The 24,898-nt window shown below is 47.0% G+C and overlaps 1 protein-coding gene across 3 annotated transcripts in view; it reads right to left on the bottom strand.

Annotated features, from left to right (window-relative positions):
- Positions 1 to 1,237: 1,237 nt before the first annotated feature.
- bahcc1b (BAH domain and coiled-coil containing 1b) overlaps positions 1,238 to 24,898 on the bottom strand; it is a 72,510-nt gene continuing 48,849 nt past the window's right edge. For all 3 annotated transcript variants that reach the window (XM_083932292.1, XM_083932291.1, XM_083932293.1), the window contains 17 exons: positions 23,136 to 23,302; positions 22,123 to 22,259; positions 21,738 to 21,842; positions 13,381 to 13,459; positions 12,915 to 13,101; positions 12,646 to 12,813; positions 11,152 to 11,322; positions 10,540 to 10,778; positions 8,468 to 8,645; positions 8,120 to 8,237; positions 7,469 to 7,544; positions 7,253 to 7,361; positions 7,034 to 7,150; positions 6,790 to 6,927; positions 4,240 to 5,693; positions 3,302 to 3,538; positions 1,238 to 2,581 (listed from right to left, as the gene is read on the bottom strand). In XM_083932292.1, coding sequence (XP_083788418.1) covers positions 2,372 to 2,581; positions 3,302 to 3,538; positions 4,240 to 5,693; positions 6,790 to 6,927; positions 7,034 to 7,150; positions 7,253 to 7,361; positions 7,469 to 7,544; positions 8,120 to 8,237; positions 8,468 to 8,645; positions 10,540 to 10,778; positions 11,152 to 11,322; positions 12,646 to 12,813; positions 12,915 to 13,101; positions 13,381 to 13,459; positions 21,738 to 21,842; positions 22,123 to 22,259; positions 23,136 to 23,302 — 3,890 coding nt within the window. In that variant the 3' untranslated portion in view covers positions 1,238 to 2,371. The remainder of the gene's footprint in view (positions 2,582 to 3,301; positions 3,539 to 4,239; positions 5,694 to 6,789; positions 6,928 to 7,033; positions 7,151 to 7,252; positions 7,362 to 7,468; positions 7,545 to 8,119; positions 8,238 to 8,467; positions 8,646 to 10,539; positions 10,779 to 11,151; positions 11,323 to 12,645; positions 12,814 to 12,914; positions 13,102 to 13,380; positions 13,460 to 21,737; positions 21,843 to 22,122; positions 22,260 to 23,135; positions 23,303 to 24,898) is intronic.

Raw genomic sequence — 24,898 nt, 5'->3', positions numbered from 1 at the left:
AATTAAAGACCCATAAAAGTAATATTTTAAAATTGAGTTTCACATTAGATTCCTTTTAAAGCTTTTGCTTTGCAGTGTAACAGCAACATTATTGTTAAAAGTCAGTCAATGTCGTAAAAAGAAAGAAAAGAAAAAGGCATCATGTTCATCCCCGCTGTAGGCTACATCCTATACACTGACAACCAGTCATCACAGGCTTGCATAAACAGTAAGACAATGGTAAACGAGGAAATAAAAGCAAAAATAAAACACACACACACACACACGCACGCAGGCACGCACGCACGCACGCACGCACCCACGCACGCACGCACGCACGCACGCACGCACGCACGCACGCACGCACGCACGCACACACACACACACACACACACACACACACACACACACACACACACACACATACAGAGACATATTTGGCAAAGCAGGAATAAAAGTGACAAGAAGCATAATTTGTGATTTGATCCTTATCTTGTTTTTTTTGTCTCTCAACATTGTCCCATTGATTGGCTCTGATTGTCCTTCACAGTCACGTGATGCCATTCTGGTTGCCATAGTGACCTCAAGTGCATCAGCTGGGCAGCGTGCAGACAATGTTGCTGCATCGTTTCTCGGAGGCTGTCATAGCAACGCTGGATGAGCATGAGCAGACAACAAGAGGAAATGTACTTAAAATACCTCGGTGATTGCAGGGGTCCCGGATTCAGATTTGATTGAACGTTTTTTTTTTTATTATGTCTTTTTCATATAATTGTTTTCCTCTAATGCGGTGAAGTGTAAACTCACAGGTGCTTTGGTATGTTTCTTTTTGATGCCAGATAAATATCTACATTTTATATAGGAATACAGGCTAAATAGATATAGAAAAACTGGATTCTTTTAGGCAGAAAACAGCAGAAACTCAGTTTCTTTTCCAGTATTCATCAAAAGAAAAAAAGCTCCCAACAGGAAAAGCATGTTTTAAACCCAACTGAGTAAAATAAAGAGAACAAAAAACTTGGACACATGTTTAAAAAGAGCCTTTTTCTGATTTCCTTATAAAAAACATTTCCCAACACCCTTTCTACATATTCACCCTTTGCCTAAAGCAGGGCTTGCAACCACAAAGTCTTCACATCAGTTGTACAGTTTGACCCCAAATCCAAACCAATCCTGTTCAGTGCATTGAGAGAGAAGGAAACAAACCCGTCCTCTGTCAAACCCCCCCCGAACCCACCCACCCACACACAACCCTAAAAAAATCTAAATAAAATAATCTTCTCTGCAAAAGAAAACAATAAAAAAGAACAAATATATATGTATACTATTTACAACATATTATATTATACATGATGCTGTACAAAGCGCACACACGCCCATGCACATGGACATGTACGCACGCACACCACCATGCGCACACATTTCAAATAAACAATCCAACTACCTGTACATGTGTCTTCGCACCTGAATAGGAGGATACGAGAGAGAGAGAGAGGTATTGACGTGTATGGCTTGACAGGAGAATAAATTGTTGCGTGTTTTCCGTCACAAAGGGCTGAAAACTGCACTGTAAGTACTGGACAGATTAATATTCAGAGTGTTAGAGACATACCGATGGTGTGTCATGACGTCATCCCCGCTTGATGAGCATGGGTGAGCATGGGTGAACACGTGCATGACCGCACATACAGTACAAACACACACGCACGCTGAAGCGCTATTTACTTAGAGCTCATTAAATGCCAGACAGGGTCATCGCAGCCACTGTGCAAACACACACACACACACACACACACACACAAAAAGTCCAAACTACAGTGTTTTTTGGTCCTGTTGGGGATCTCCCAATCACCTTGTCATCGTCAAACTACCAGTATAAGACCATTAAAAACCCTCCAAACCAGTGTGGTTAACAGTAAGTCTCTCCTTCCATACAGTCTGTCCTGCTCTCGGAGTCAGTCTTTGTTACAGAAAGCTACGTCTGACACAATTCCTCCATAGCATATCCAAGCGACTGTACTCCAAAGTGCTCATGTCCTTGGTTCCTGTTCCTTTGTTGCAGAAATCTTGTCGTAGCAACGAGATACTCTGTAGGCTGTAGACTCCCTCTGTGACAAAGAAGCCCCAGTCCACATATGAAAAAGAGGTTAGTTCTGACATCGATCAGACTTTTCCCCAGAACAAACCAGGTTCCTCTAAGTGCCGGTACTGTCGGGCTTCACCCAGTGAGGGCTAGCCCCTTCTCTGACAAGGGACAGATCAACACGCAGAGCCAAAAAAACTCTTTGTCTTGGTTTCCCTCTATCCCTAGCTTCATTCTGAGGGACCATCCTGGAAGCAGTCAACTCCAGAGTTCAGGTTCAATATTTGGATTTCTCTCTAGCTCGCGGCGCTAGGACACAATGGCCATGCCATCAGCGCTGATCAGCTGGCCTGTGGTTGGTTCGTAGGTCCCGGCTAGGTAGAACAAGTCGTTCTCCGAGCTGCCGGGTTTACGTTCGCGTGTCAGATGATCATACTCGACCCTGCTGACCACCTGGCATCGGTGGGAGATGGTCTGCACGTCGTTCTCATCCTCGTGGCTCGACTGATACAAGGCGTTCTAGGAGAGAGACAGGAAGAAGGGTTAATCATTAATCAGCAGGATAATGACGCTAGATTAGACACACCGAACGACAACAGGGGCACACTGCGGAGGCGTCAACACTAGCAGCTAGCTAATGTTAGCTAGCTGCAAATTCAAGTGTGGATTCTTGCATAGTATGCAGGATTCATGAAGTGGGTCAGATCTAGCGTCTACCAAAGATAATATATTCAACCATCAAAATGTTGTTTTCACAAGAAAATGGTATTGTTGTTTTTGTTTGGCAATATCTCTGGCTTCACTTTCACTCTGCACTTCCCACACATACCCTCTTTGTCATGTCTTTTATCATAGGTTTTCTCATGATGAAGTTTGAGTTTCTTCAAATTGTGATCTTTTATGTTAGTTTAGCCATGCTGGATGTTGCTGCTCATGCTTACTATCCAGCTCCTTTTCTATTTATTCAAAACAAACCACAATTGCTGTTGCCAGAAATGAAAAAAAAATGCACGACTTCCTGTGCAGTAGACATCCTGGGAAAGAAGCACCACACACTGAGTATTTAGAACTGCAAATGGTAACAGCTTCATGATCTAATTGGATGTTCAACCGTTCATATCAGATGGGAATGGGGAATAAAAGGAAGCAAAGAGGTAATATTTTTATATGAAAATGTCACGGACTGTTACTTTGACCATTCCCGTTTCGGAAATTCTACTTGCACCCCCTGACCTTTACCTTGCCATCGCGGTGTCGCCTCCCCAGACGAGTCTCCTCCGGGTGGTAGAACCACTTGACCCTGACCACCATGCTGGAGCTCCACGACTCCCAGAGGCTCTCCACTCTGCCCACGTAGGGCAGCTGGGGGCGGCCGGGTGACAGGAACACGGCACAGTCCCCGACACGCACCGTCTCCTTGCCCCTCACGATGGCCTTGTAGAAAAGCTTGCGGGCTTTACCCTTCAGACCTCTTCTCTGTCGGGGAAAGAGAGTGAAAATAGCACTCAGTCAATTTATTCAGTATGGGGACTTTATTTCACCACCTGCCTCATTTCAGAAATCAATTAAGATTTTTTTTTCTTCTGCTAAACTCAATCTACCAAAGTCTTTGCAAACCAAAAAAATAGCTAATGCCTAGAAGGAAGTATAATAAAGGCAATACTATAACCTGGGTAACACGATTATATTTCCGCTCCAGCTTTTCATTTGCTGGAGCATGAAAACACCTTCAGCTTCTTTTTAAGCAGCGCATCTCATTCGACAGATGCAGTTGTGTTTACAAAGCAAACAAGATGGCGCAATGTGGCAAACTGTTTTGTTTCCTTATCTCAGGATAGTGACTTAATCATCAGCATAACAAATTCAGAGGTCGGCCTTATAGTGTTTCCGATGTGTACAAAGACTGACGCAGAATAAGCACTGCAAAAAGAGATCCTGTTTGATTGTCACATTCACAATCAAGGTACCACACAGCAGAAACTGCAGCGGCAATCAGTTACCTACGGTACTAAAGTTGGATGGTGAACTAGGTTGTGATGTTAGTTTTGAAAGATGATAACTCATGATTATGAGAAAACACTGAGAAAAACAAAAGAGATCTTGGAAAAATAACACATTTTAACAGCATCCTTGATATGAAAAAAAATTCATATCTAACATAAACCAAAGTGTCCTACCTGTGTGGGGTTGCCGGACCATTTCCAGAGCTGGCGTCCAGGTAGAAGGGGGGCCATGTTAGGCAGAGGCTCAGGTGAGGACATCCGCTGCCTCTTAGCTGTTGTCGGGTCCTTGGAGGAAGGTTTTGGCTGCTGGCTCACAGGACTGCTTTGCCTCTTATGGTGGCTGCTCGAAATGCCTTCTTTCCTCTTCAGCTGGGATTTAGCTGTGCTACTGTTAGCCACCGAACTTCCTTTGGACATGAACTCCTTCCTGTCTTCTGTTCTGTCAGCCCTCGCCTTTGACCCAGAGATGGCCATGCTGGCTTTGGCTACATAGCCGTGAGCCGGGGCTGAGGCGGAGGGAGAGGAGCCGGATGTTGTAGGGTCAGGGCTCAGGAGGTCGGAGGTCATATTCTGCCTGTGCTTGTGTTTGTCCTGCTGGAGCAGCGCGCGGCGCAGCAGCACGGAGGACGACTCTTCGTCGGAGGAGTAGGAGGAGTCGTTGTCTGAGGAGCAGAGGGACGAGGAGGAGATGGAGCCGGAGGAGGAAGAGGAGGAAGAAGATGAGGAGAAGCAGGTGGAGAGACGGGAGAGAAAACGGCCGCCACTGCGGTGTGACGTGTCCTCTGCGCTTCTTCTAGTTGCTTCAGCATCCTGACCATCATCCTCATCATCTTCATCCAGCTCAGAGTAAGAGCTGGGACAGTCACTTGGGTAGTCCAAACTGAAATCCCCACCTTGGACTCCAAGATCTGTTGAGAGAAGTTCCTTTCTCAGTGGTGGGGCGCCCTTTACAATAGGCTCAGAACGGGCTCCAGTGCCGTCTCTTTCCCCTCCTGCCTTCTTGCCATCCTTCACCAGCGGGGTAGGGTGGATGTATCGCAGTGGTGCACTTGCAGAGGCGAGACTCTTGCCTCCTTTCCCTCCGCTCCCCCCAAGTCGAAGGAGGGCCTTGCCGTTTTTTGTTTTAGGAGAGGTTACTCCTTCGTGGTCAAGCTTCACCAGGAACTGTTTCCTGTCACGTTCGCTCACTGGCTTTCTGCTTCCAGCTGCAATCGCCATGGTGACAGCTGAGGAGCAAGCAGAGGACAGGGAGTCCCGGAGCCCCACGGAAGCTACTGTTGCGACCGGTCGCCCGGCTCCAGAGCTTCCGTTGCTTCTGAAGGTAGAATAGCTGTTGGCGATGCTACTGAAGGAGTCACCTTCAAACGGGGAGCCAAAGATGCCTTTGATAGGTGTCGGGGGCGCAAGGAGGTGGGAGGCAGGCCTGTGAAACAGCCCCAAGTCTCGCTCACGTATCCTCCTCTGGGTCTTACGAGACGTCCCATTGAAGAGGAAGAAGTCAACTGGCGGTCTCTTTCTGGGAGCGGACCAGTTCAACAAGGAAGTGTTGCCTTTGGTTACAGTGTCTGTTACTGAGGTGGGCGTGCTGGCAGTCTTAGGCACTGAGTGGACTTTCTTCGGTCTACCAACTGAAAAAGGAGCCGGCAACAGAGAGGAGTTATAATCAATATGAACTGACAGGTCTTAAGAGCGGCCTGAGATAATTGTGGAACTAAGAGCTTTGAAGAAATGTAATATCTCTATCTCCTTGATCACCATCTAGCCAGGTGAGTTTTCGACATATCCATTACTCAAACTGCTACAAACCTGGTAAACCTGTCTCTCCCTCCAGCTTTATAGTCACCCGGAGTTTGTGATGAGTTACATGTATGTTGCTTAACTACACGAAAACACACTGATGACACCTCGTAAAGGAGTGATTAATGTTGTCATTAAGGGGTTAAATGATAGGCGGCAAACAAGGAATTTAAATTTACGAGTCTTTCAGTTTATCTACCTCCTCTCAGACTCCGAGGCATGTGGCAAGTGCTTGACAGTTGGAACTGTAAATGAGGCCGTGTTTGGGGGATTTGAGTATGGCCTGAAGGGCCACGTGTCTGTGAATGTATTCCCTAGTTAGACCAGTACTTCTCAGACTAGATGCTTCTCTGTCTGAGTGATGTTCTGAGTGGGCTGACGGTGTCATGAAATAGATAGCCACACATATTAAACTAAAGGCTGAAAGAGTTCATTAAAAATCACCTTCTTACATTCACACACACAAAAAACAAAACAGTGAGAGGATTTTCAGATACTCATCTATCAGTGTTGTCATATAGACAGGAAAAACTGCGTTTTTGTGCGGCACAAATTAGGCGACATTTTGTTCATGGCAGACGTGCACCACTGCAGACACATAGTGTTCCAGTAATAACTTTTAGTCAGGCTTCAGACCGGCCAACAACTTCGTCTATGTGTGATTAGACAACATGTCGCCGCCTGTTGATTCTACATCCTTTGACAGCGGTTCAATGTGTTTTTGCGTTTTTATTTGGACTAAAAAAATTTTTATAACAGACCTTGTGTGGCCACAAGGGAGGGAAAACTGACAGAAATACCCATGTACGTGTGGACTAAATGGCCCTAAATGGGCAAATGTTTCTAACACTTCTCTTTGTTTGAATAACACAAGCATATTTAAACAAGCAGATTAATTACGAGCATAGAGAATGTGTGGTCCCTTACCTGGTCTTTTCTCTTGGGGCCTCCCTGCTGGCTCCTCATCAGCTAGTTTCTCCGCAGGTGTGTCTTTCCGCTCTTGGGTGGAGCTCCTTCGACCACATCGACCAGGTGATATCAAAAGTGCTGGAGAGGGTTCCGCACCTGACAGGGAAGAGTTGTTAAATGCTATAGTCTCTTTCTCTCTTTTCTTTCTTTCGTTCATTCTGTCTTTCCTTCTTCCCATCCTTGTTTTTAAAGCCATACTCACAGCAGATTTGGTATCCTGGGGGCAGAAGCCTGATGTTTGCGAGGGAGATCCTTCCTCTGTCTCCATCATCAAACTCCACCATTACACTCCCTTCCTTCTCCTCCTCACCTGGACCCCCTGAAAGCACAACACATAGGGACGGTAGGGCATGAGTCACTAGGAACATACTAGTGTACGTGTGCAGACTGCAGAGTGAGGTTGTAGGCGCACCTCGCTCACCTCGATGAACGTATCCGGGGTAAAGACAGCGAGAGCGCTCGCTCCAGTAGGCGCACACCCGCGTCCCTGCGGTCAAGATGGCCTCACTCTGGGGCCGCACATCTAACACCTGGTAAAAATCACAACATTTTTAGCATAAAGCATGTGACGTTTCAGTCAAGGCACAACTATCCATGAGATGTAATATAGCAGCGGAGCCACAAGACTGAAACTCACAGCTTCCTGTAGGAGCTGCTCCAGAGAGTAGATCCGGGGACGATTCCCTCGCTCCCCTTCGATGACAACACTGAATCTAAGAGGAAAAAAAATGAAAGCTAAATTAGTAAAGAAAGAAAGAAAATCCTCAAGACCCAAACTGTTGTTTTACCTTGTATGTCATAATTTTTAAACATTTTTTAACTGTTAGATTTCAAGGTTTCCTTTTGAAAATAAGTTTTTTTGTCATGTGTGCTCAGTTTTTTCCACTGGCAGCTGTGCTGGCTGCCACTGCTGTGTGTCTTGGCTTTGTAGTTGTATAGACGTCTTGTTTATCAAGATCCACAGAGTTTTAAGACATTTATCTAGTGCTAAGTTTTCAACTCTTTCCTAAATCAGAAAAAACTCTTGTTGCGATGTTTCATTTTAGTACATAACTCCAGTTATTGTTTAGCCAAGTAGTTTATCCACCCGGATTTTAATGCTTCTCATATAGGGATCAATAAGAGACAGAATAAACAATAGTATATATGGCGGTTGTTGTGTGAAATAGTCACTCTGCCCTTTCCCCTGTGAGGTTAATGTTTTAGGAGTATTCTTTTTTGTTGTTGTTGTTGTTTTAGATGGGGTGGTTTGTATCTGTAGTGAGACAGCAGGGAAGCAGGGCCTTACATGTCAGGCAGGTCCAGAGTTTGAACACAGGCAGCATACAGCAGCTCGTCCTCCTTGGAAATCAGGATTTTCAGGCCGTCCACCAACATCTCTTTACTCAACACGCAGTTCGGCAGGGCTGCGGAGGGAGGGGCGTGGTAGAAAGATGGATGGAGAAGATAAAGGGTGAGATATTTATATATAATGTGTGAGTGTGTTGAATAATTGCTTTGTGAGGTGAAAAGGAGGGACAAAAAGGCAGAGACAAGAGGTACGCATGCATGTGTGAAAAGCATCCGATATAGTTAAAAACCTGCATGTGTGTGTGTAATTATATATGATGTGTCATGATGTGATGTTTATGCCTACCAGGTATTCTGCAAGGCATGTTGGGAGGAAGGTGGATCAACTTTATCTCCTCCTCCTCCTCCTCCTCCTCCTCTTCTTCCTCCTCCTCGCCCTCAGAGAAGCTGCTTTCCTCATCCAAGCGAAAGCCGTCATCGGCTGCGAAGCTCTGCAGGAGCCGGCTCACTGCGTGGCCCTTGGCCTGGATGGGGGAAACAGGATGTGACATCAGCGGGCAGAAAGCAGGATATGGTACCACTTAATTATATGCCCAGATTACTTCACAGTAAACAGGATGCGCAGGTGAATGAATGGCTTATGCGGTGAATCCGTCAGTGAGAAGCAACCGCAGGCACCGACGCCTCGTGTAATGTGATGTTTTACTTAAGCCTGCGGGATTTTCTTTTTCACATTCATTTAAAAAAGGTCAGAGGTCACAGTCCATAAAAACACCGACTCAAGTGTGTTGCTCAACGACACTTCAGCAGGGTGGACGCCTGCTAATATAACAGCAACCTGATTTGCATTCTCACCATCAGACACACACACACACACACACACACACACACACACACACACACACACACACACACACACACACACACACACACACGGTAGATAGTATCCATCTCCAGACCGGTTTAGGCTAGTCTATCCAAAGATGACTGATGATGGAAAGTCAGCTTGCCCAACAGGTTTCTGCTTGTATCTAAGCTTCCAAAGAAAAATACCATAATATTCAATGTAGGATAAATGGTGTGTGTGTATGTGTGTGTGTGCATGTGTTGTCTCTTGGAGTTTTCCACATCAGGAGACCATATATTTTAGTGACAGAAGTTTCGTCACCAGAGGGCATGGGTGATTATCTCTCTTTAGTGCTGTGGTCTGTGTGTGTGTGTGTGTGTGTGTGTGTGTGTGTGTGTGTGTGTGTGTGTGTTGGCATGCATGTGTGTGTGTGGGGATATGGCCAATGATTATCTTTATGCTCCACTTCTTTGGTTTGGAGTTATGTGTTTTTGGACATTCCCTCACAATGAGTCAAAGACTTAGGCGACCTTGGGGCATCTCTCATTAAAATGTATGTGGGTGTCTCGCCAACGGCTGCTTGCGTGAATACAACGGGCCAGTGGTGTGTTAGCACAGCGGGCAGGTATGCAAACAGGCACCTATAACAAGAGCAAATGCTGTAGTCGACAAGGTGACTGATTTACAGCTGATGCTAAGCACCTCCCTGTAAGGCAGTCAAAGTTATTGGTAGGTTGTCAGTTTTAATCTATGGGATTTTCAAACTTCCTGGCAGGGTGTGGCTCCCTCGGCTTTTCTGAGAAATCCTCCTTGCTCCTCTCCTCCTCAACCCGTATCTGCATGCAGCTGAAGGCCAAAGGGAGTGACCTTCTCTGAGTCATCTTTCTAATTTTTCTCACAGTCCCAGTCTTCCTGAACCTAACCTAACCCCTTCTGACCACCTGAATACATAAAAACAAGCGTGTCTCTTTTAACTAATTTCAAGAGTGATGTAATTACATTCCTTACAACTCTGTGACAGCAGTAATTTATTGTGTTAATTATATAACCCTTCCGTCACACCTCTAAAATTGGCAACCGGGTCTCACCTTTTCTTTTTCAGTTCTGTTAGCCCATGTACTTCTGAGTGAATTATCCGGAGAAACAAAATATCAGAAAAGCCCACAGATTCTGTCTTAAATGGATGTTTTAAGCTTTAGAAGAGCATTTAGTTAAATGGCTTCCTGCTCGGGATATTAACTTCAATTATTGTCGATTTTCTTTATAATCTCCAAAAAGCTCCAATTGGTAGAATAGGATCTGTGCAAGCATACTTCAAAGAAGGCCAGAAACACTGCATGTCAATGCTGTCTAGTTCCCCTGATCATTTACACTGAAGTGCATGGATGAAGCAGCTGAGGAGGGAAATGCAAGACGCAAACGCCAGTTTTGAGGGTGTAAAGGCGACAGAGTAGTGTCATAAATCACTGCTGTCAGGGAGTCATTTGCGTTGGTGAATAGTTGTCACTGGCAAAAGTAAAATATTGCTGTGTCACTAAGGGTACAAATCACCGCCCGACACTGGTCCTCACCTTTCCTAGAATGCCCGGTGAGCTCTTCCTTACGACTTTATAGCTGGCTCTGTTTGCTTCCGTCAGAGTTCTGTGATTCCCCCGGCCGTCTTCAAAGTTGCAGTGCACCGATATCGCACCCCAGCTGGGCAGAGACGCTCTTTTAGACCCCTGGTGATCTGGATGTCCCCTCTCTGTGTGGACGAGGCTCGGCCTTCTGGGTGCCCTCCTCTGATCTGCACTGGACACGCTCCCTATGTCTGAGGGTGATGGGGACATCATGGTAATTAGAGCTGGCAGATGAAGCTCAAAAATATTAACTATTAGGTTAGATTAGACATAGTCAGAAATTTAGATTCATGTGAAGAAAGGTGTTTACTGCTCTTGGAGGCCACAAAACAGTTTTCTAGGCATATAGGATACATCTAGATCCAAGGTTCTCCAACCATTTTGCATAATCTAAAATGTTATTTTATTGTTTTCTCTACAACCATCTGTAGAAATGATCTTGCAGGCCCCTTGGGGGTCACGAACCTATTCTCTTAACCCTGAGCAAATCATGCTATCCTTCACTTCAGGTCAAAAACTGAAAGTCATAAAGTCATATAAAAAATACATTTCTAAAGGTCTCACCTGGAGGCTCTGGTCTCTTACTCCTGGCTTTCTGGTTTGCTTTGAGCTTTGGGGACTGCGATGGAAAAGGCACAATCCCGGCGCCGTTTGCAGGAGCTTCTTTAGAGTGTGAGCTCGTCTTGATGTCACCAGCTCCGTCTTCGCTGTCGTAGCTGCCGTCCTCCTCCTCCTCTGTGGAATCACAAACATCAATGTGATCAGTCATAGAGCTGATCTGAATGTAAACACTGTTAACTAAAGCCAGGGACACACTTGATGAGGTGTATTGACAGCAAGCTCTCAATATTCCTCGAGCATCTACAGTTCAGTTCACAAGCAGGGGCGGGTTTATGAGACAAGGGGCCCCAGCGCACAGACTTGCAAAAGGCCCCACCACCTCTCCTTCATGGAATAAAGACAAACGTTATAGTTTGGTTCTGTTTATTTGTGATTATTTTGTATCTCTTGCTCGTTGATATTGATATTTGTCCATATATCTCCTAGTGACATTTTGCAGGTGAATGCAAGGGGGCACCTGACACTTTGGTCCTGTGCTTGTTAGGCCCGTTCAGGGATCCATATGTTGAGCCTGTGGCTAAAAGTACATAATTGTAAAAACAAAAGATAAAAGAGGGAACAGAGAAATGTCACCGGTTGATTGATGGTTTGATCAAACTTTTCGGGACGGGATACAAATGTTGACGCACATGCACATTGCGCAACACAAAAACACGGAGACACACACACTTGCAGATTGTTATTGGCAGCTGTGCGTCGCTGACTGTGGGGGTCGTGTCAGGTGTCGACACATCTCTGACACACTTGTCACTTACATGGCGTTCTCGTCAACACTTCGCCGCAGTCACACACAAACACTGGCGCACACACAAACGCACACACACACACACACACAGACATGGCCACAGCATCAGTCAGATTTTAGCGTTTTTCCTAAAGTTTTGCTAGTTTCATATCAGACTGTCCTTTTCGTCATGCATTCATTTCAAAATCCGGAGTAGTGTGATTGTTTTTCCTCAGTTTAAGCCTCTAAAGAGCGCGTTTTCACAAGGTTTGGGGAGGTGAAGAAGAGAGAGGAAGACCGGGGTGTGAGATTCGGAACGGGGCCAGAGTGGGCTCACGTTACCGTATGGCTTTGAGGGCAGGGGTGGCTGTGTCGCATGCCTGTGGCAAGTCGTTAACGGTTTTAACGGTGTGACAGAAGAGCTGGGAAGTGAGAGGAGAGCCCCCTGATGACGGCAGATATCTCACTTCACGTGCACGCTTACACACACAAACACACACAAATACACACACACAGACGCACCCTCATAGTGAAATCCCACAATGGCTGGTTAATGTTCTTTGAGCCGTCAGCCAAATCAGCACTGCTTGACTCACATGGGTAATAGCCTGTGAACTCTTGCTGGTTGGCTGGAGGACGCACCAGACCACATACTCGTGTGTGTGTGTGTGTGTGTGTGTGTGTGTGTGTTTGACCAGTATACTGTAACTCACCGCGCTCTGAGCTCTCGCTGTCACTCCTCTCTCCCCTAACTTCCTGTTTCTCAGAGGTCCGGCTGTCCTTGTGGTGAGCTCTGTTCGCGTTGACGCCCATCAGCACTTTGGGCTTTCGACCCCTCTTTCTCTTCATATTCTGAACAGCTGACCAGTCCTGCTGCAGGTCTGATGGATCAACAGCAGCAAATAATGTTCCAAAGTTAGACACTTGTTGTCCACTTAATGGACAACAAGTGTCTGTATATATGTGCTCCCTCTGTACACACCTTTTCTTCCTTGTCTGCAGTGCGTCTTGGAGGCACCTTCCTCCCCAGGGGTCCCTCTGCAGTGCAGCATGCCTGCCGACGGTGCACCACGCTGGGCTGCAGCCTTCTGCTTCAGCTGGGTCACCCGTCTGGCCAGCCTGGAGCTCAGGACGCTCGGCCGACCTCTGTGCTTACAGCGAGCTTTCATCTGTAGACGGGAGAGCGGAACAGCTAATTATTGACTCATTTCTTTCCCGCTAATTGAAATATCCGGTAAAGTAAAAATAACAAAAAAAAACATTAGCAGCAGGAAGTGATTGTCAGTGTGTGTGGATGAACCAGGAGAGAGAGAGAGAGAGAGAGAGAGAGAGAGAGAGAGAGAGAGAGAGAGAGAGAGAGAGAGAGAGAGAGAGAGAGAGAGAGAGAGAGAGACAGAGAGAGACAGAGAGAGAGACAGAGAGAGAGAGAGACAGAGAGAGAGACCGACCTGTGCAGAGCTGAGGCTGTTGAAGCTGTGATTGGACATTTTCTTCCTGGCCTTTTCCTCCAGTAAATTCAACCCAGTTCTGGAGAACATGAAAACACAGCAGAGGCACAGTTAAATGAGAATTTGTCATATATAAAAACAGATCACAGAATCAGTTTGATTACACATTTCCTTCCTTTCAAGGATGGTTCTCTCTGCTCTTCTCTTTTGTGGTTCATTCATTGTCTCACTCTCTCCCTCGCTCTCCCTCTCCATCTCATAACTTTGACGAGGTATAAGGGAGACGGGCTCTTTGACAGCAAACACAGAAGTATTCAGCTGCCGTGCGAATATGAAACTCTGCTGAATCACCACATGAAAGGATAAGAATTATCTGGTGTGAAGGAGAGTGGAGAAGAGACAGAGTGAGAGGCAGAGGGAGGAGGAGAAGAGTTGAGGGGGGGAAGGGGAAGAGACAGAGAGAGAGATGAAGCAGTCTCGGGGGAGTCTGTCCGTTGACCGGAGCTTCAGGGCTCGATCGATAAACACTAACCTCTATTGAACACCACTCCTCCCTCCTTCTCTCTTTCTCTCTCTCTCTCATTCCTTCATTGTATGCATGCTCTCTCACACCACAGGCAGCCAGCACACACACTCACACAGAGCTCACACACTCTGTTAGCAGCTGGTGTCTGAGGCAGGTGAATCTTATATTCCCACAGAGGGAAGGTTTGGCTCTCAGCATATCCGCTCCCAGGAGAGGTTTGGTTTTCAAAATCCCTTTATTTCACTTTTTCAGGGACAAACCAGGTGATTTTCACCTCAAACACAAATGAAACAAAAACCGTTAAACAGCAATAAACAGATATTAAAAGTGAATGTTCAGCTCCCCATCGCTGCCCACAGAGCACAGCACCTCCCCAACAGCCCACATGTGTCTGAAGGCCTGCACATTGTCCATCATGCTGTAATAGCTGTGCTCCACCCTCAGCCTGGCTTTCACCAGTCCTGCCAGAACAGGCACCGGCTCCACACAGCCAGAGTCCTGGACCCGGTTCCTGCGGGTCAGCCAGATGGCCAACTTAGCAGCACCAGACACAAAGTTCAGCAGGAGGTGCACAGCCTTCTTCCTAACACAGTATTTTGGACCAAAAATAAACAAAGCAAAAGAAAACTCCTCCCCAAAACCCTCCACCCAACTTTTTAAAAGCTGGAACAAGGCTGTGAGACGAGGACATTCGACAAACAAGTGTTTCAAAGTCTCAGCTCCAGAACAGAAAACACATCCCTCCCCCAGCTCCGGATCAAGGTGCGCTCTGTACCTGTTTGTAGCTATCGCCCCGTGCACAACCCTCCACTGGAGGTCAGCTGTCCGCTTTTCAATGGGCAACTTGTACAGGCAACGCCAACTGCCTTTCGGGGAAGAGTCCGGACCAAAGAGCTCGGTCCACCTCGACTCCTTTACTCCTTCCAGGGAGACACGGTTCAAGAGCTTCACCAGGAGTTGGTAGATTTCTTTCTTTTCTGCTTCTTCAAACTTCTTGAGGGGCGGTGTTTTAAAAGAGAGCAGCTGGCCTCCTCCTTCCTGCCAGTCCCCCACAGCTGGTGCGATCGACAAAGCAGGGAAACTGTAGTTGCCGTCCTCTAGCCACTGGTCGCACAAGATGGCATCCTCAGCAAAGGTCCTCAGGGACTGTGGCAGGGCGGCACGGACCTCTCCCACCACTCTGGTGACCAGTCTGAGAGAGGAGATGCTGCAGTGGGCTCTCATGTCTTCCACGGACGATGTTCTAAGCAGATGGCCCACCTTTGTGAAACCTGCCTCTCTCAGACTGTTCCGCAGGCTGGCAGACTCCAGGATTTGTGGTCTCAGGCGGTTGTTGAAAAACAGCGGCTCCTCAAAAATCCACATACCTGGAACTGGATCCAAAGAACTTTCAGTCTTAACTGCCTGCCACGCCTGCAAGACCGAAGAGTAGAACGGCGTCAGTGTGGTCAGGTCCACCTCGTTGAGCTGCAGGAGGAACAGTTGTTTGTCATAACCCAACCTGCCAGCTCGCCTTAGCAGGATCTTAGCCGTGTCTAGCCAACCCGGGCCACAGGCATAAAGGAGTCTCTTTGCAGTTTGTAGCCTAAAAGCAGCAATCTTTGCCTGTATACTTACTAGCGCCTGTCCCCCTTCAGCTACAGGCAGGCAAAGGACTGCTGCCCGGACCCAATGTCGACCAGACCAGAAGAAGTCCACCATATCCCTTTGGATGTCCTCGATCAGGCCTCTAGGTGGTGTCAAAGCAGAAAGTCTGTGCCAAAGAGTCGAGGCGACCAAGTTATTAGCAACCAGGACTCTTCCTCTATAGGACAGCTGAGGTAGCAACCATTTCCACTTAGTTAACCGAGCGCACACCTTTTCCTTCACTCCCTCCCAGTTCTTAGCTTGAAAGTCCTCGGTCCCCAAAAACACCCCCAGAACTTTCAAGCCGTCCTTTCCCCACTTAAGACCACCGGGTAGAATGGGCACGGCCTTCTCTCGCCACTCTCCAACCAACAGAGCTTCGCTTTTTGTCCAGTTCACTCTGGCAGAAGAAGCTCTCTCATATAGGGAAAGTGTGTCCTGCAAAAACTTGACATCCTCTTGGCTAGAGACAAAGACACTGACATCATCAGCATATGCGGATAAAACAAAAGAGCGGTCGAGATCAACAGACCCCGACAGTGACAGACCCCTGAGCCGACCCCTCAGACTACACAGCAAGGGCTCAATGGCCAGGCTATATAACTGTCCTGACAGAGGACAACCCTGTCGTATTCCTCTCTGCACAGGAATTGGCCGACTCAGCCCAGCTCCCATTTTCACCATACACTGTGCACCACTATACAACAAACTTACCCATGACAAAAACCCTTCACCAATACCAAACGCCCTGAGTGCAGAAAACAAATATAAGTGATCCACCCTGTCGAAAGCTTTCTCCTGGTCCAAGGAGACTACACCAGCGTCAACATTTTGTGATCTACATATGTCGATGACATCACGCATGAAAAAGACGTTATCCATGATAGACCTGTCGGGAACGCAATAAGTCTGTTCCGGCTGTACAATAAGCTCCAGGATGTTATTGAGCCTGTTGGCTAAGGCTCTGGAAAGCACTTTGTAATCCATACAAAGGAGAGCAACTGGCCTCCAGTTCTTTAGGAGGGCCAGGTCTCCTTTTTTTGGTAACAGCGAGAGCACGGCTCGCTGACAGGACACTGGGAGAGATCCTGTTCTAAAACATTCTGAAAACACCGCATGCAGGTCAGACCCAACAATATTCCAGAAATGGCGGAAGAAATCAGCTGAAAGGCCGTCAATTCCAGGCGCCTTCCCCGACGTCATCTGGTTCACTGCAGTTGTGAGCTCCTCCAGTGACAGCGAACAATCCAAGGTGGATTTCTCCTCCGGGCTCAGCTGCGGAAGACCTCCCAGAAGCTCTTGACGACACTCCAAACTGCAGTCCTCAGCAGCAAAGAGATCGCTGTAGAAACTGACTGCGTGACTCCTCATCTCATCCGGATTTGTCGTTGTTCTCCCTCCCGGAAGCCTGAGACAGGCCATGTGCTTCCTCCGCGCAGTAGATCTTTCCAGGTTGAAAAAGAAAGAGGTTGGAGCATCCATGTCTCTGAGCTGAAGGAAACGAGACCTGACCAAAGCTCCCTTCACCCTTTCCTGCAGGAAGGAGCTCAACTCCAACCTCTTCTCCTGCAGCTGTTGTGCCATAACTGCATCGGGGGCCCTCTGAAGGCCCTGCTCCAGACCACGGATGTTGGCCTCTAGTGCCTCCACTGCAGCCTTTACCCTAGTGGTCGAATAGGATGTGTACTGCTGACAAAAGAGCCTTATTTGCGTTTTTCCGACATCCCACCACTGCCTCAAAGAGTTAAAATCGTCTTTCCTTAACCTCCACTGCTGCCAAAACATGTTAAAGCTTTGACAGAATTGTTTATCTTGGAGAAGTCTGTCATTAAAAGACCAGAGGGACTTGACTCTTTCAGCAGGTGTGGTGATTAATGAGGAAAGAACCAGGTGGTGATCTGTGAAACCAACGGGGATGATATGACTGTGGATTAATCTGGAGTTCAGGCTGTTTGACATGTAAATCCTATCCAGTCGTGCTGCACTGATTCTATTGTTGATGCATCTAACCCAGGTGTATTGTCTTGCAAGTGGATGTTTGGTTCTCCATGTGTCCAGCAGATCTAAGTGCGTAATAACGGTTTGCAGACTTCTAGCAGAGTGCGGATGCGGCTCCTCACTTGTCCTGTCCATTGTGAAATCCAGGGTGCAGTTAAAATCCCCACCGATGATGATTTGGTCGTGGCTGTTGTTCCTCAGCTCGTCGTCCAGCTGGTTAAAAAGAGCGACTCTCTGTGCTCCCTGATTAGGGGCATAGATGTTAACAAAGCAGAACAGAGAGCCCTCAATTTCAGCCCTGATGATGAGAAGCCGACCCTTCACCACTTCGGTGGAGGCTAAAACAGTCACGTTAGCTGCGGCTTTAAAAACAACAGCTACTCCAGCGCTGTTATTGGAGCCGTGGCTGAGAACAAAAGGGCCCTTCCACCATAAGCCCCAGTCAACCTCATCGGCAGGAGTGGTGTGTGTTTCCTGCAGAAATAATACGTCCAGGTTCTTCTGCTGTGCAGTTTCAGCTACCAGTGCTCTTTTCTGTCTGTCTCTTCCCCCATTGATGTTTAGTGATCCTATGTTTAGGCTCTTCATGGTGAAGTGTGAAAGTAAAGAAAGACAGGAAAGTAGGATAGCACAGTAGGAAAAAGAATACACCTTGATATACATGATGATAGTTACTTCCTGTTTCTCAATGTTCTACCTTTTTTCGCTTTTCTCAAAATTGTGATGTGTTTTTTTAACCGGAAACGTTTTTTCTCGTCTAACTGATCAAACCCTACCAGTTTATTTATGACGTTGACAGAGCGAATGAATTTATCGGTGTCGGGAAAGAAGTCAGACACCTTCACAGATTTTTTAAAAGTTCCATCAAGGAACTGTTTGATTTCTTCCAGAGAGTAGAGATCTGTGAACTTCTGACCTCCCCACACCGATGAAGTGTCTGACTCAGAGTCAAAGTCCACGTCCTCTCCCTCACATGAAGGCCTGCTGGACTCTCCCTGCTCTGCATCAGTGCTCACATGCTCAGTGTGTACAGGTGCGTGTGCCCCAGTGTCTGCGTCTGCAGGCTGAGAGCTGCTCAGCTCCTCTGCAGTCACAGAGGCCTGGGGCCTCTCGGGCTGGCTCTGTTCCTGTCTGTCTGAAACTGTTGTACCTCCGCAAGCCCCCGCTAATGAACTACAAAACGCGGCGTCGGACGTTACCGTGGCAACGCGAGCGAAGTCCGCCGCGTCAGCGTCGCTCGCTGTATCTGCGGAAACCGCGGTCCCTGTCGCGTGCGCGGCATCAGCGGCACTCGCCGCGCCAGCGGCGTCCGCCGCATCCGACTCAGCGGCACTCGCCGCGCCAGCGGCCAACGACTCAGCGACACCCGCCGCGCCAGCGGCGCGTACCGCATCCGACTCAGCGGCAGCCGCCGCCGCCCGCTGCTTGTGCGGACAGTTAAAGCGCTTATGTCCGACATCTCCACATTCGAAACACTTCATCTGTCCTGAACTCGCGTACACCATGTATGAGCCGTCCCCGTGCTTCACTCTAAACGACAGCTCCAGGGTCTGAGTGGGCGAGTCCAGGAACATGAACACCTGTCTCCGCAGAGACTGAACGTGCTTCAGTTTGGGATCTTTGCATCCCAAACTGACAGTTTTTAACCCGCTTGCGAATTTGCCGAACTTCCGCAGCTCGTTTTCCAGCAGTTCGTTGGGTATAAACGGCGGGACTCCAGACACGGTAATCCGTGTCGAAGGCACTGACAGCGGGGAAACCTGTACAAACAAGTCTCGGATAAAAACGCCACTTTCCACTAGCTGGTGAACATGTGGCTCGTCCTTAAGGAACACTACCACAGCTCGGTTCATCCTGGACGCATAGACCAGGTTATCGTGTCCGACCTGCTCCCCCGCAGCCAGCAGAACCTCCTCCACACTTACGGTGCTATCCTGCGGGGCAATGCGCACTCCCTGCCGGATCGACGGAGGAGACGTCTCGGAGGACGCCATTCCTCCAGAGAACACCCCCTACAGCCGCTGGTAAACTCCGCACACACTCGAAAAAAGGTATAAATGACTTACCTGATCATGCACAAAGGGACAGGGGGAAGGAAACAGCCACAATCCAAACAGAAAGAGACAGAAAACCATTCAAATCTCCGTGCTACTCGCGCCTCCACCACCACCACCACTCACACTCAGGATTACCGGAAACGGAAACAGAGGAGAGGAGAGGAGAGGAGAGGAGAGGAGAGGAGAGGAGAGGAGAAGACAGGAGAGGAGAGGAGAGAATCTAAAAAACCTCTGAGCTCTGACTTGTACATTCTGTAGTACATGTACAGTATATGGCCAAAAGGTATGTATGGTTTTTTTTCTTAATACTACGGTGTTCAATTCTTCCAACATTATGGCAACAGTCGTGTTTCCACATCACTGCCCCTGTGCACAGGTACATGGTGGGGGATCCAAGGGATCCTTCTCTAAATTCTGTTGCAGAAGAACTTGACCGGCTTGCACAGAGCCTTGACCCCCTGCCCATCCAACACCAATGCCATGTGTCAGTCTGTACAGTCTCTCCTTGAATGATCCTCTATTTGAATGATAAGCCCTTTTCATGATGACAGGCTTTTCACCTCGCCTTCAAGTGTGGCCTTTCAGAAACCACTTTTTTCTTAAGATGCGGTCCGACAACACATCGTGCAAACTACTTTGTTATAAGCATACCCAAGCCTTTACCTAGCGGCCGATCCCACAAATGCTACCATTGGCTGAATGAGAGAAGACCCCAGTCAGGTTATTGATGAAACGTCCACCCAAAAGAATGGAGGCTGTTACAGCAGCAGATTAAAGGTCCCATATTGTAAAAAAGCGTCTTGTCTTGTTGGATTTTAAAACAGATGGGGGTGCTATAAAATACTGTGAAAGTATCAAAACACAGCACACACAGCCCGTATAAACCTCATAAACTGTGCCTTTAAACAACTTCCGGTTGTGATGTCACAAAAAGTGCAGCTACCGTGCTGTTACAGTTATACCCCGGTTGTGCGAATACAGGTATATTCAGCCAGTATGGGAAGAATAATGTTTTGTTTTTTAGCTTTAAAGCATGTAAACATGTTCTAGAAGAAACCCAAAATACAAGTATGAACCTGAAAAATGAGCAGAATAATCCTCATTAATGCCTGTGGTGTTGGAATGACGAGTTCAACAACCAAATATACAGTAGATGCTCAGATATCCACATACTTTTGGCAATATTGTGTCTGTGTCTGCATTTGAGAACTTAACGATCTCTCACTGTGTCATTTCAACCCACGACTCTCTCTAGAGAGCGTAACCAAATGATACATCGCTTAATATAACAACAGAAATGCTACTCAGGCACGTAGCAAGCGGAGCTACTAATTAAACAAGTTCTGTGTGTATGTGTGTGTGTGTGTGTATGTGTGTGTGTGTGTGTGTGTGTTGCACCAGCATGTATGACTAAAGCTTTTCATTGTCATTTTCATTAGCGCATTTTAATCATGGTAACCGTGACAAACCCTGAGTTTCTCTAATCATTTTATCAAGGCGAGGGGTGCACATGCTAACAGAGGTGGGGCAGCATGAGAAAACACATTTATCACTATGAGTGTTGAACACTGGCTGTGTGTGAGTGTGTTTGTGTGTTTCCAGCAATGTGCGGGAATGTGTGTCAGCATGAAAGTGTGCATGTCGAAGGTGTTAAAGAATGTGTGGTTATGTGTCGCAGCGGGTGGGTGGGTTGGTTGCAGGGGCGGGGGGGTGCTGAGTCGTTTATCACTGTAATAACTGCACATCAGGACTTTGTCCGGCTGTATTAATATATGCTTGAGGTTCACAGGGAATCAGGACATAATCAATGCAAGTGATAAATATGATTAAAAGTGATTAATGAAGATTAATGAAGGTCTCATCTCCATTACACTCTCTCATTTAAAATCACACCCAGCTTACAGCTCCCATCACATAACCCGTTGTGTATGTGTGTGTATCGGTGTGTATGTGCGTGCGTGCGCGACCGGCTCCTTCCAGTGCCCAATCAGGCAAATCATCAGCTATAGAGCATCTGAATCAATTCAGCTGAAGAAGAACTTCTTGAAAATCAGCCATGCCTTTCACTAAGAACACAAACAGAAATCAGGATGAATGAGCTGGGCTTGCCAATCACACTGATTATACTGACGCAATATCAGAGGACTGACCTGAGTCTTTTGGAGCTCTCTGCGGCAGCTGCGCCGGGGGTGGACTTGCGCTTGCGGGGGCGGCCGGGCCCCCGGCGGGCAGGGCTACGAGACGTCTCCTCTTTCCTGCAGAGAGGAAGACAAAAAGGAGGAGGGAGGGAGAGGGAGTGAGAGAGAGAGAGAGAGATCAAAGATACAGTCCAGACAGCAGAAGAAATCAGGAGGAAACTTGTATCGGCTACAGGTCAAACTGCATTAGGTATGAGCCGGCTGCAAGTCCTGATAAATCAGGAGGATGCAGCATGACAGCAGAAATGTGAATGTTGGAATGCACGGCTCAATCTAGACAAAAAGTGTGTGGTTTTTTGTGTGTGTTTGTGTGTGTGTGTGTGTTGTCTCTGCTCACTGGTGGTCGTGTTTCCTCTGTAGCTTGGCCAGTTCTCTCTGTTTCTCTTTGTAGCGCCGCTGTAGCTCAGCCAGCTGGACACGCATGGCCAGCTCCTCCCCTCCCATCGTCTCCATGGAGCCCTTCACTGGGCACACCTGACACACACACACACACACACACACACACACACACACACACACACACACACACACACACACACACACACACACACACACACACACACACACACACACACACACACACACACAAAGCGCAGGAAAAGCAGTTAATGTATGTCCACCATTTATGCTTAAAGGCAAAAACACAAAAAAAAGACTTAAACTTTAGTTATTTTGTTACGGTTATTAAGTACTATCTACTGGATTGAAGATTCATTCATATAAAAATTGTTAATTGTTAATTAATAACATTTTCCAATTTGAAAATTAAACGATACCAAATATATAATATATATTTTCTGTAGCCAGACTTATTTCTAGGACTATTTAAAGAAAAGAAAAATATTGATGCTCACATCACCTTCACGTTTTATGAAATTGGTCAAATATTTCTCGCTAATTAAAAAAAATCTAATTTCATGAGAATGCTTACCTTTTAATTTTGGCACAAAACATTCAACCACATAAAAAAACAAGATTGCCCTCATTAACCCTGATTTAATGATGATTGCCTGACTCTATTATTACTCAACACACAGTAGCAGCTTACAGTACAATGTTTGCATGGATAATATTTATGTCCGTATTTCAATCACCAGGATGACCAACAGATGCTTTGGGCTCATTTCTTAGTTGTACAGTGGCTTTGACTAAAACTTCCAGACAAAATCCTAAAATGTAAAAAAAAAAACCCTACTTCCAGTATCATCTGTGGGTTTTAAACCGTTTCTTTAAGCTTAGAAAATAACATAGGGAGGTGTGTGTCCGTTGTTCAACGCTTCCTCACATTTTCAGCATGAATGATTTATGTTTGCATGCATAAACACAAATACGCCTTCACTAAAGCCTCACCGGCTCGTGGCGAGGTGTCCAGCTGCACTTCCTGCGCAGGTTGAGCCTGTTCCTGATTGGACACTGCTGGCCCGCCCCCGTGCACACAGCCCCTCCTCCCATCTCCAGGGCACGGGCGGCCGCCAGCGTCGCCAGACTGTGCAGGTCAAAGGTCAGCATGTCCTCACCTGCACGGAGATGGATTGTTTCGGTTTGGATTGGTACATCACATAGCGGCTGACACAGCGTTATAAAACATGCTGTGCGCTCAATGGATTTATTTCTGGAACAATGAAAGCGTGACTTGAAAAGTGGTGATATTTATGATATTAGCTGTGTAGTTTATTTGATATATCCTGGTGTTGCTGCTTAATCGTACACACACACATACACACACACACACACACACACACAAGGGAGAGCGGTAGAGAACGATGTCTACATCTGTCACTGTCATTAACTCTGTCATTGTCACAGCACCAGCAGATGAAACAGAATATTCATGAGATGTTACACACACACACACACACACACACACACACCCCGCCCCCATACACACACACACAATAAAAAAATAAAACACACTCATTCTGAACACACGTGTGCACCTACAACATTTTCGCTGAGCTGCGCAGACATGGGCAAACTGCATGAGTGTGTAAGGGAGAATTGGAGAGACTGAGAGCGACGGGCAGGAGGGAGGAGAAGTGCAACACGGAGAGAAGAAGGGAGGGGAAGCGAGTAAAGGGGAGGAGAAGCAATAAGAGGCAAAGTGTTTATTGAGCTATCTATTTATTCTCCTACATCTCCTCATTATGGACATGGACAGAATCCAATTTCCCCTTAGAGGAGAGGAGAGGAGAGGAGAGGAGAGGAGAGGAGAGGAAAGGAGAGGAGAGGAGAGATATTACTGGATCCCTCTCCGTCTGTGCACTGGAGCTGCAAGGCCTATTCACTGACATCTGACGTTATTAAAAACCTGTGTGTGAGTGGGAGATGGAGACAGAAATAAGGTAAACATAGGAGAAAGAAGAGGGAAAGGAAGGAAGGATGGAGTCTTCATCTGTAAAGGACCATATATATTTTTGAACGAGAGCACGAACCAAAGAACAAATGACTGTGAGAATGATAGGTAACTCCTCAGAGAGAGGGGGGGGGGGAGAGAGAGAGAGAGAGAGAGAGAGGTGCGACGGCTTTGTCCTGTCCTGGCCTGCAGAGGTCAATGTCATCTCATCTGTCAGACCTCTGAGCCAATGGCACACTCCGATTACCCTGACAGGATGACATCACCGCTGACATCACCGGGCCTGGTTTAGTATCCTGGAGGATAGCCACAATCGATAGATACCTTCCGCCCACAGTATACACTCTCTCTCTCTCTCTCTCTCTCTCTCTCTCTCTCTCTCTCTCACTCATACACACACACACACACCTTTGCACAGTAATAACACCAAACTGTGTCTCTGAAGGGAGTGAAGGGTGTAATAAGAGGTGGCACAGGGGATTACAAGGGGGAAAACAAAAACAGTGGAGGAAAATTAAAAACCATTACAGTTGATATGGGCCTAGTTATCATTAGGGGCCATTAAAGAAGTTTATTGAGCTGAAATTTCAATATAAAGCAAACGGGAAGGAATAAAGGAGACTATGACACCAACAGCTCCTCTGTCTATGTGTAAATAGAAGTAATGGTGCTAATTTATACTGGGGGGGGGGGGGGGGTGTCTCTCTTGATTCCTTAATCTGTAATTGTGATCTCCACTGAACGCCTGAGATATCCTTCC

Source organism: Echiichthys vipera (assembly GCF_963691815.1).
Source record: "Echiichthys vipera genome assembly, chromosome: 18".
NCBI classification, from domain to species: Eukaryota; Metazoa; Chordata; class Actinopteri; order Perciformes; family Trachinidae; genus Echiichthys; species Echiichthys vipera.
The sequence above is the reverse complement of the archived record's forward strand: the minus strand, read 5'-3'. Positions and strand labels throughout refer to the sequence as shown.